Source organism: Nerophis lumbriciformis, linkage group LG26, assembly GCF_033978685.3.
Source record: "Nerophis lumbriciformis linkage group LG26, RoL_Nlum_v2.1, whole genome shotgun sequence".
NCBI lineage: Eukaryota > Metazoa > Chordata > Actinopteri > Syngnathiformes > Syngnathidae > Nerophis > Nerophis lumbriciformis.
In genome coordinates this window covers 7,422,501-7,435,000 of record NC_084573.2, presented here as the reverse complement: position 1 = coordinate 7,435,000, position 12,500 = coordinate 7,422,501, and the positions used below count along the sequence as shown (strand labels likewise).

At 37.1% G+C, this 12,500-nt stretch overlaps 1 protein-coding gene across 7 annotated transcripts in view; it reads right to left on the bottom strand.

Annotated features, from left to right (window-relative positions):
* The window catches only part of ppp2r5eb (protein phosphatase 2, regulatory subunit B', epsilon isoform b), a 117,224-nt gene that overhangs the window by 14,369 nt on the left and 90,355 nt on the right, over positions 1-12,500 (bottom strand). For all 7 annotated transcript variants that reach the window (XM_061987571.2, XM_061987573.2, XM_061987574.2 and 4 more), the window contains 4 exons: positions 4,135-4,227; positions 3,918-4,048; positions 3,775-3,834; positions 1-11 (listed from right to left, as the gene is read on the bottom strand). The exon at positions 1-11 is cut by the window's left edge and continues 98 nt beyond it. In XM_061987571.2, the coding sequence (XP_061843555.1) occupies positions 1-11; positions 3,775-3,834; positions 3,918-4,048; positions 4,135-4,227 (295 nt within the window). The remainder of the gene's footprint in view (positions 12-3,774; positions 3,835-3,917; positions 4,049-4,134; positions 4,228-12,500) is intronic.

Here is a 12,500-nt window from a genome sequence, read left to right as displayed (position 1 = left end):
CGTTGATTATACTGGAGACAAGGAACACAAGGTGAAAGGTCACACACCATGGCCTCTGTAGCAGTACTCCTCTGTTACTTCTACAAAGTCCCCAATAGGGGGCAGTAGTGCTTTCCTGACTGAGGGTTGATCAAGGTGTTATGGAAATACCAAGTAGTTACAAGATTATACATTAATCATAATTAAAGCTCTCCTGTGTCCAAGGACGTATTTCATGGATTTATACACAATGAAAAAAAAGACAAAAGATTTCGTGATAATAAAAAATATCAATGTAATCATTGTAATATCGACTACCGTATTTTAATTGACCACTAAATGGTAACACCCCAATAAGTTTTTCAACTTATTTCAACTTAAAACGTGACAACGGCGTGACATCATGTCTGGAAAAAAAACCCAAAAAAACAACGGTATTTTTCAGAAGCAGTATTGCACCGTTTTTAATTCATTAGTACCGCGGTACTTTATTCGTACCGGTTTACCGTACAACCCTAGCATGTAGCATTTGTGCACAATCCTCTTTGAAATATTTATTAGAAACACAATAGCAGGTGAAGAATGACTTGAAGAAAAAAAGCAATGTGGCTCTCAGGTTTCTTTTTAGGGATTAGCGTCACAGAATAATTATTTCTAATCAGCGTAAACAACTCATCCAGTCCCTTAGTGATCCAGTCTCAAAACTAATTTCCAAAAGTTTTTTGGTTTTTTTTTTTACCATTAAAGCTTATTTTAAATCCATTTCACATTTGTAATGCTTTAATAAGGTGTCAAATATTGCAATTACGGGTATCCTGATCCAACTTTTTCAATCCCGATAAGTTACTGAGCCAGATAGCTATGACATGGTATGTTGAACTAATGTTGAGTCTCCTGGAATGGTGTACATCAGTCTTAAAGGGGAACATTATCACTATGTAAGCGTCAATATACCTTGATGTTGCAGAAAAAAGACCATATATTTTTTTTACCGATTTCCGAATTCTAAATGGGTGAATTTTGGCGAATTAAACGCCTTTCTAACGTGACGTCACATCGGGAAGCAATCCGCCATTTGCTCAAACACCGAGTCAAATCAGCTCTGTTATTTTCCGTTTTTCGACTGTTTTCCGTACCTTGGCGACATCATGCCTCGTCGGTGCGTTGTCGGAGGGTGTAACAACACGAACAGGGACGGATTCAAGTTGCACCAGTGGCCCAAAGATGCCAAAGTGGCAAGAAATTGGACGTTTGTTCCGCACGCTTTACCGACGAAAGCTATGCTACGACAGAGATGGCAAGAATGTGTGGATATCCTGCGACACTCAAAGTAGATGCATTTCCAATTATAAAGTCAAAGAAATCTGCCGCCAGACCCCCATTGAATCTGCCGGAGTGTGTGAGCAATTCAGGGACAAAGGACCTCGGTAGCACGGCATGCAATGGCGGCAGTTTGTTCCCGCAGACGAGCGAGCTAAACCCCCTGGATGTCTTGGCTCACATCGACCCTAGCTTCCCTGGCCTGCTGACATCAACTCCAAAACTGGACAGATCAGCTTTCAGGAAAAGAGCGCGGATGAGGGTATGTCTACAGAATATATTAATTGATGAAAATTGGGCTGTCTGCACTCTCAAAGTGCATGTTGTTGCCAAATGTATTTCATATGCTGTAAACCTAGTTCATAGTTGCTAGTTTCCTTTAATGCCAAACAAACACATACCAATCGTTGGTTAGAAGGCGATCGCCAAATTCGTCCTCGCTTTCTCCCGTGTCGCTGGCTGTCATGTCGTTTTCGTCGGTTTCGCTTGCATACGGTTCAAACCGATATGGCTCAATAGCTTCAGTTTCTTCTTCAATTTCGTTTTCGCTACCTGCCTCCACACTACAACCATCCGTTTCAATACATGCGTAATCTGTTGAATCGCTTAAGCCGCTGAAATCCGAGTCTGAATCCGAGCTAATGTCGCTATAGCTTGCTGTTCTTTCCGCCATGTTTGTTTGTGTTGGCATCACTATGTGACGTCACAGGAAAATGGACGGGTGTTTATAACGATGGTTAAAATCAGGCACTTTGAAGCTTTTTTTTAGGGATATTGCGTGATGGGTAAAATTTTGAAAAAAACTTCAAAAAATATAATAAGCCACTGGAAACTGATTTTTAATGGTTTTAACCATTCTGAAATTGTGATAATGTTCCCCTTTAAAGCAATAAAAACTATGAACTGGAACTCCGGTAGAAAATTGCGTGTGATTGCCCTATGTGCGCAAGCCGCCGATACGTGTACCGTATTTTTCGGACTATAAGTCACAGTTTTTTTTATAGTTTGTTCACAGGAAATGTAGCTCAGTCTAATGAGTGAGCTACATCATTTCCTGTGATGTCACACAAGCAGCAAAAATAATGGACCGGAAAAAACGCCTCAAGGCATGGCTATTCACCTATAGCAGGGATCGGCAACCTGCGGCTCTTTAGCGCCGCCCTAGTGGCTCTCTGGAGCTTTTTCAAAAATGTATGAAAAATGGAAAAAGATGAGGGGAAAAAAATATATTTTTTGTTTTAATATGGTTTCTGTAGGAGGACAAACATGACACAAACCTCCCTAATTGTTATAAATCCCACTGTTTATATTAAACATGCTTCACTGACTCAAGTATTTGGCGAGCGCCGTTTTGTCCTACTAATTTTGGCGGTCCTTGAACTCACCGTAGTTTGTTTACATGTATAACTTTCTCCGACTTTCGAGGACGTGTTTTATGCCACTTCTTTTTCTGTCTCATTTTGTCCACCAAACTTTTAACGTTGTGCATGAATGTACAAAGGTGAGGTTTGTTGATGTTATTGACTTGTTGGAGTGCTAATCAGACATATTTAGTCACTGCAAGACTGCAAGCTAATCGATGCTAACATGCTATTTAGGCTAGCTATATGTACATATTGCATCATTATGCCTCATTTGTAGCTATATTTGAGGTCATTTAGTTTCCTTTAAGTCATCTCAATTCAATGTATATCTCATGACACACTATCTGTATGTAATATGGCTTTTCATTTGTTGCGGCTCCAGACAGATTTGTTTTTGTATTTTTGGTCCAATATGGCTCTTTCAACATTTTGGGTTGCCGACCCCTGACCTATAGTGATCACAGAGACAGGTTGTTTTTGTGTTACTGTATATATTTGTTTTTCTGAAAAATCCCACTTAACATACAACAGTTAATATTTATTTATTTTATTTTTTTAGGGTGGTAACAGTCAATATTTATTTACATTTTTATTTTGTTCTTATAAAATAAAAGTGAGCTTTTGTTAAACCAAATATTGTGTTTTTTCCATATACAACAACCTATCTGGATTCGATAAGGAATCGGTTCGATAAGAGAATTCGATAATGGGCTCGAACTCGATAATTTCTTATCAAACATCATCCCTATCTTTGAACCGATCTTTGAACGGTTCCGATCGGATAAAAACTGTGGCCTACGGCAAACTTTTGCGGTGGAATAATAATTAGATGATTTTTTTGGTGTAGGATTGTCACAAAAAGTTTTCCAATGACATTCAACATGCTAAGGCTGCAAATAGGGACCGGGGTAAAATCCCGGTTTTATCATTTAAATAGTCATCGGAATTTTGAGAGTTGAACCCATCAAAATCTTTGATATGTGCAGTATTAGTCAAAAAATGTCATCAGAAACCGTCTTCTCCCTGTCCACTCTACAAACATTCCCACAGGACCGCGCTCTCGCCAGCAACCGTGGGTATGTGAGCGTTGTGGTGGGGGTGCTCCACATACCTGCCCAGGATCTCCAGCAACTCAGCCACCCCGTTGAAGTGCTCCGTCTCATAAACAAAACTGCAGAGAGCACAGGTTGGAATTGGAATGTTCTCAAATGCTGTTTGAAGAAAGAACCGAAGGGCAAAAATGATCGTGCTCACCGTAGAAAAATATTATTGATCTGTTTTCGTATAAAAGCCCTCAGCCCCAGGAATTTGCCGTAGATTCTATGCAAGACGGTTTTCAGGTAGTCTCTCTCCCGAGGATCCTCACTGTCGAACAGCTCCAGGAGCTGAGGGGGGCGACACAGTGGGGCAAAGCGGGGAGGTGAGGGAAGGACACCATGCGGCAGTGAAGCTAACAGTGTCCTGGACTCACCTGGAGGACAAACTTCTGGTCAATGTACTTTTTGGCAATGCTGGGCTGGAACTCCTGACTTTCCAAGAAGCGGATGAAGAACTCGTATACCAACTAGGAAGGAAAGGCACTGTCACTTCAAAGCAAAGGTCTCCATTTCAAGCCTCACATTTTGCGGGCCTCTACCATACTTCATAGTTTAGTGTAGGGATGTCCAAAGTGGGGGCCGCGGGCCAATTTTAGCACGACGTGTCATTCCGTTTTGCCTGCCTCACGGTGGCTACCAAATGTAACACATACTCAAATCTCAAATGTAACAGTAGTGCACTGTAAAAACAAGGAACGTAGATTTCACGGTAAAAAAAGGAGCAGCTCAGTCACCAGAACTTTGCAATAAAAATAACAGAGGTATTTTTCCACTTTATAACAATGAACTGTAAAAAAAACAAAATGCGTAGATATTTCTGTAAAAAATCAGCAGTTCTGTTGCCAAATTTTTTTCGTAAAAATAACATGGGTTGTGTTTTTCACATTGCAGTAATACACTGTGAAAAATGGCCGTAGATTTTACAGGGAAACAAACAGGCAGCTCAGTCACCAAAATTTTGCGGTAAAAATAACAGAGGTATTTTTCCACTTTATAACAATGAACTGTAAAAAAAAAAAAAAAAAGATGCGCAGATATTTCTGTAAAAAAATCAGCAGTTCCGTTGCCAAAATGTTTGCGTAAAAATAACATTGTTTTTGTTTTTCACATTACAGTAATACACTGTGAAAAATGGCCGTAGATTTTACAAGGAAACAAACAGGCAGCTCAGTCACCAGAATTTTGCGGTAAAAATAACAGAGGTATTATTCCACTTTATAACAATGAACTATAAAAAAAACTAAATGCGCAGATATTTCTGTAAAAAAAATCAGCAGTTCCGTTGCCAAAATTTTTGCCTAAAAATAACATTGGTTGTGTTTTTCACATTTCAGTAATACACTGTGAAAAAAATGGCCGTAGATTTTACAGGGAAACAAACAGGCAGCTCAGTCACCAGAATTTTGCGGTAAAAATAACAGATGCATTTTTCCACTTTATAACAATGAACTGTAAAAAAAACTAAATGCGCAGATATTTCTGTAAAAAAATAAGCAGTTCTGTTGCCAAATTTTTTTCCGTAAAAATAACAGGTTGTGTTTTTCACATTACAGTAATACACTGTGAAAAAAATGGCCGTAGATTTTACAGGGAAACAAACAGGCAGCTCAGTCACCAGAATTTTGCGGTAAAAATAACAGATGCATTTTTCCACTTTATAACAATGAACTGTAAAAAAATATATAAAAATGCGTAGATATTTCTGTAAAAAATCAGCATTTCCGTTGCCAAAATGTTTGCGTAAAAATAACATTGGTTGTGTTTTTCACATTACAGTAATACACTGTGAAAAAATGGCCGTAGATTTTACGGGGAAACAGGCAGCTCAGTCACCAGAATTTTGCGGTAAAAATAACAGAGGTATTTTTCCACTTTATAACAATGAACTGTAAAAAAAAAAAAAGCGTATATATTTCTGTAAAAAATCAGCAGTTCTGTTGCCAAATTTTTTTTCGTAAAAATAACATAGGTTGTGTTTTTCACATTACAGTAATACACTGTGAAAAATGGCCGTAGATTTTACAAGGAAACAAACAGGAGCTCAGTCATCAGAATTTTGCGGTAAAAATAACAGAGGTATTTTTCCACTTTATAACAATGAACTGTAAAAAAACAAAATGCGTAGATATATCTGTAAAAAATCAGCAGTTCCGTTGCCAAAATGTTTGCGTAAAAATAACATTGGTTTTGTTTTTCACATTACAGTAATACACTGTGAAAAATGGCCGTAGATTTTACAAGGAAACAAACAGGCAGCTCAGTCACCAGAATTTTGCGGTAAAAATAACAGAGGTATTATTCCACTTTATAACAATGAACTATAAAAAAAACTAAATGCGCAGATATTTCTGTAAAAAAAATCAGCAGTTCCGTTGCCAAAATGTTTGCCTAAAAATAACATTGGTTGTGTTTTTCACATTTCAGTAATACACTGTGAAAAAAATGGCCGTAGATTTTACAGTGAAACAAACAGGCAGCTCAGTCGTCAGAATTTTGTGGTAAAAATAACAGACGTATTTTTCCACTTTATAACAATGAACTGTAAAAAAAAAAAAAATGCGTAGATATTTCTGTAAAAAATCAGCAGTTCTGTTGCCAAATTTTTTTCGTAAAAATAACATAGGTTGTGTTTTTCACATTACAATAATACACTGTGAAAAAATGGCCGTAGATTTTACGGGGAAACAGGTAGCTCAGTCACCAGAATTTTGCGGTAAAAATAACAGATGTATTTTTCCACTTTATAACAATGAACTGTAAAAAAATATATAAAAATGCGTAGATATTTCTGTAAAAAATCAGCATTTCCGTTGCCAAAATGTTTGCGTAAAAATAACATTGATTGTGTTTTTCACATTTCAGTAATACACTGTGAAAAAAATGGCCGTAGATTTTACAGGAAAACAGACAGCTCAGTCACCAGAATTTTGCGGTAAAAATAACAGAGGTATTTTTCCACTTTATAACAATGAACTGTTTAAAAAAAAAAAAAAAAATGCGCAGATATTTCTGTAAAAAATCAGCAGTTCCGTTGCCAAAATTTTTGCCTAAAAATAACATTGGTTGTGTTTTTCACATTACAGTAATACACTGTGAAAAAAATGGCCGTAGATTTTACAGGGAAACAAACAGGCAGCTCAGTCACCAGAATTTTGCGGTAAAAATAACAGAGGTATTTTTCCACTTTATAACAATGAACTGTAAAAAAATATATAAAAATGCGTAGATATTTCTGTAAATAATCAGCATTTCCGTTGCCAAAATGTTTGCGTAAAAATAACATTGGTTGTGTTTTTCATATTACAGTAATACACTGTGAAAAAATGGCCGTAGATTTTACAGGGAAACAAACAGGCAGCTCAGTCACCAGAATTTTGCGGTAAAAATAACAGAGGTATTATTCCACTTTATAACAATGAACTGTTAAAAAAACCCGAAAATGCGCAGATATTTCTGTAAAAAATCAGCAGTTCCCTTGCCAAATTTTTTTTCGTAAAAATAACAGGTTGTGTTTTTCACATTACAATAATACACTGTGAAAAAATGGCCGTAGATTTTACTGGGAAACAACCAGGTAGCTCAGTCACCAGAATTTTGCGGTAAAAATAACAAAGGTATTTTTTCACTTTATAACAATGAACTGTAAAAAAAAATAAATGCGCAAATATTTCTGTAAAAAAATCAGCAGTTCCGTTGCCAACATTTTTGCCTAAAAATAACATTGGTTGTGTTTTTCACATTACAGTAATACACTGTGAAAAATGGCCGTAGATTTTTACAAAGAAACAAACAGGAGCTCAGTCATCAGAATTTTGCGGTAAAAATAACAGATGTATTTTTCCACTTTATAACAATGAACTGTAAAAAAATATATAAAAATGCGTAGATATTTCTGTAAATAATCAGCATTTCCGTTGCCAAAATGTTTGCGTAAAAATAACATTGGTTGTGTTTTTCACATTACAGTAATACACTGCGAAAAAATGGCCACCAAAATTTCTACTGCAAAAATCTCTACATTTCTATTTTTTTACAGGCTAACTGGTTGGCTTTGATTTTGAGACCCCTGCGCTACAAAAAATGTGTGACTTTTCGACACCCTACGGAGAAAGTAGATCTTGGTCGCCCAAAGCCTATAATGAAAACCTAAACGCTTGGAAATGTAGCATCCTCCATAGGTCTGATCTCTCTGGGTACATTTTGAAAGCGATGGGATAAAATACCTAGGACCAACTGGTTACAGAAGGAGTAAGTAAGTACATTTTTTTTTATTTCTGAAGCGCTTTTCACAGATAAAATCACAAAGCTGTGTACAAAACATAGGTAAAACAGGGGCAACATCAAGAAAAGGATAAAACGTGGATACAAAAATGATAGTTACTAACTAAAAGCTTCAAATGTTTCTTCAAAGTGTAAACACAGTCAAGCTCACGCAGGGACTGGTGCAAGTTATTCCATAGTCTGGGAGCTATAGCCTGGAATGCCAGGTCTCCACGGGTTTTGGAAATTAGTTTTGGGGATCTTTAGTGGACCCTGGCCTGAAGACCGGAGGCTGCGCCCTGAAGTGTAGGGGCATAACAAATCAGTGATGTACTGAGGGGCCCCACCGTGTAACGCACGGAAAGTCAGGACCAAAATCTTAAACTGGAAATTTGACTGGAAGCCAATGAAGACTGGATAAAACGGGGGTAGTGTGGTCAAAAGTCTGGCAGCCACATTCTGTATCGTCTGAAGTCTCTTTAGCGTTGACTTATTGAAAAAAGAATCGCAACAGTCAATACAAGACAAAATGAAGGCGCGAATGATCATTTCGAGATCCTATTTTGACAGCAAATTTCTCACTTTAGAGATATTTCTTTGGTGATAAACAGTTTTTGGTGAGTTGACGACAGTGACCCTCCAAAGACTTTGACTGGTCAAACACTAGTGCAAGGTTTCTGGGGTTGCTTTTAACCAGATGCACCTAGAGCAGGGGTGCTCATTACGTCGATCGCGAGCTACCGGTCGATCTCGGAGGGTGTGTCAGTCGATCACCAGCCAGTCATTAAAAAAATAGTCCTAAAAATGAGCGATCATAAATCTTCACTATGACGTCACTTTCGTCACTTGATTGACATTCACGGCACCTGAGGGTCTTCTGAGATGACGCTGGCTGCTGCCAGCTCCTTAAAATTACCGACTGGAAGGCGAGAAACACTTTATTTCAACAGACTCTGGTGCCGTACCTGTCGTCAAAACTCCAAAGACCGACTGCACAGTTGCGCTACCAAAATAAGAGTCTCAGAAAGCTGGCGTGCACAAGCTAGCAAGCTACGGAGTTTGCCGACAATGTATTTCTTGTAAAGTGTATACAAAGGAGTACGGAAGCTGGACAAATAAGATGCCAAAAACCAACCACTTTCATGTGGTATTGGACTGAAAGGAGGACTTTTTTTCTCCTCCATTCGAAAATGCGGGCCTTATCAGCACTACTGTCTGATTCCAATCAATGCAAGTCATCAGAATCAGGTAATACACCAACTTATATTCTTGTCTTCATGAAAGAAAGGAATCTATATGTGTTAAACATGCTTGTATTATCTTTAAACACCTTTAACTTATTAACAATATTAACTATATGTGTTAAACATGCTTGCATTATCTTTAAACACCTTTAACTTGTTAACAATATTAACTATATGTATTAAACATATTTGTATTATCATTAAACACCTTTAATTTTGTAACAATATTAACTATATGTGTTAAACATGCTTGCATTATCATTAAACACCTTTAACTTGTTAACAATATTAACTATATGTATTAAACATACTTGTATTATCATTAAACACCTTTAATTTTTTAACAATATTAACTATATGTGTTAAACATGCTTGTATTATCATTAAACACCTTTAATTTTTTAACAATATTAACTATATGTGTTAAACATGCTTGTATTATCATTAAACACCTTTAACTTGTTAACAAAAAAATATATTTCATAAATAAGTAAATATAAATTATATATATGAATGAGGTAGATCCCCACGACTTGATCAATTGAAAAGTAGCTCGCCTGCAGAAAAAGTGTGAGCACCCCTGACCTAGAGCACCAAGGGAGTTCTTGATCAGGGTTAGCTGCCGGCTGGCGACATGCAACAACACTTTCCGTAGCTATCGCGCATGCTCGTCACTCAGTTCTCATGCTTAATGGTTGTGTGAAGCTATTTATTGGCAAACAACTGTGTTTACTCTTTATAAATCAAAATGACAAAAGAAAGTACCCAAATGATTATTTTGCCTTCCCCATGACTCAGAATCCAGAAACATGTGTGCAGCACTGGATGAAAGATGCAATGGTCTGTCAGAAGCCCAGAAACTCACTGACCTTTTATACACACACATTAATTACAAACAAACAGGTCACAGGTGAGGATTGGAACCTTGATTAGCCATTCAAACCTGTTTGTGTCAACTTTTGTGCATGTTATCAGATCAAAGTCACTGGGGTATGTCAACTTTATTTATTTATTTATTAGCCTTTATTTAACCAGGTAAAATCCCATTGAGATCAAAGATCTCTTTTCCAAGGGAGACCTGGCCAAGAGGGCAGCAGCAAGGTTACATTAAAAACAGTAAAGAAATACATAAAACATCACATTTACAACATTAAAACTTGCTCACATGACACATGTGCATACAGACAAGGTAGACTGCAGTCCTTTCACAGAAGCTTTAAACTCATTCAACGTAACTAGGCTTTGAAGTTTAATGTTCGATTGTAGGTTATTCCAAGCCTTCGGTGCTGAAAACCTAAATGCTTTCTTGCCCAGTTCAGTTCTTACTTTGGGGACGACAAATTGCAGAACATTCATTGAACGAAGATTGTGACTTCCTTGTTTCTTTGTTAAAAGACAAGACAGATAAGATGGAGTGATACCCAGAATGGTTTTGTAGATGAAAACATACCAATGATTGAGGCGTCGAGCACATAAAGATGTCCAGTTAACCATTGAGTATAACACACAATGGTGAGTAAGTGGAGCGCAGTTGGTGATGAATCTCAGCTGCGCTTTTGATCAGGGTCATTTGGGTACTTTCTTTTGTTATTTTGATTTAAACACAGTTGTTTGTCAATAAATAGCTTCACACAACCATTAAGCATGAGTGGAAGAAAGGTTTTTGTGTTATCATTCATATTCCATACCTGCCAACTTTCGAAATCAGAAAAACCTAGTAGCCAGGGTCCAGGGGCCGCAGGCCCCGGTAGGTCCAGGACAAAGTCCTGGTGGGGGGTTCAGCTTCGCCCCCCCGACACAAAATGATTATTAGCATTCAGACAGGTTAAAATGTTGCTAAAACCATCACTTTTCTATCAGTCACAGTGACTTTTCAAAACAAAAATATTACAGCAAAAATCATATGGGTTGATTGACATGTTTATTCTGTAAGCTAACTTCAATAGTTTGAAATTATTTTGACAGTTAATGCCAGTTATCCTGTCAACCTTTCACAAGACTTCAATTTGTTAATTGAAAGTATAAACAGTATAAACACTTTTTACAGTAAACAAATGGTAAAACAGTACTAAACAATTCCATTTAAAAAAAAAATGGTGTCATTATTAACTTTCTGTCCAAGCTTGTATAATCTACTGCCCTGTTCAATTGTAAACAATATTCTGTGCCTAAAATTCACATTTCTATCACAATTATCATACTGTAAACATGGTAAGCTAACTTCATTAAAAATAATAGTCCTGTCAACAGCATGGAATTACAATTCAAATGTAGTTTTTTTGTAAGCCTTTCAAAAGAATTCAAAATATGAAAAATTCATGAAAATTAATTTAAGCCATCAGACACTTGAAAAGTGGCACATCACATCTCTAATGTAATCATTTTAACTTTTCAACAGAAATAGCACTGCAAAAATATTAAGGACATACTTCTGTATTTTGGTAGTTATGCTGTCAACATTTAACAAGATTTCTTCAACTTGGACTTGAAAGCATAAATAGTATTAACACTTTTAACAGTATAACAGTACTAAACAATTCCAATAGATAACATTGGTGTCATTACCTTTTTGTGGCTAAAATCCAAAGTTTTCCACTTGTATCGCTAGCAACGGCATTAGACTTGTGTTTTTTTGTCCCAACGTGGTCTTTTACATCGCTAATTCCTCCGTGTCCGATCGAAAAATCTTGTCTGCACAAGGTGCAATTCGCGTAGTTTTCACCCTTTTTGGAACGGATAATTATTCCCGGATAGGCTTTTGAATATTCTTCACGGAATGACTGCAGTTTTCTTTTCAGTTTAAGACTCGTTTGCGATTTTTCTCCGGCTGATTCCATGATCGTTCGCTCGTTTGGAAACAAAGGCAACAGGTGCCTCGTGCTTGGCAGCGGTGCTATAAATAGTCTCGCGCATGGCATTCGGAATGGCTCGACAGGAAGTTACGGGAAGCAGTGTCGATTATCATTGTTGTTACGCGATTTCGTGAATAAAACTTAAAAAAACATTTTTTTTTTAATTAATGAAAAACCGTATTTTTTATCACTGCAACCGTAACCCGGAATAGGTTGATGAAAACCGTACTAATTATGGGAAAACCGGAGTAGTTGGCAGGTATGATATTCTCTGAAGAATGGCCAAGAAATCATAAATTCTCCCAGGGTATGTAAACTTATGAGCACAATTGTATGGCGTTATGAGGCTAAATCCCTCACTCGTAGTTCAATTTATTCTGGCAA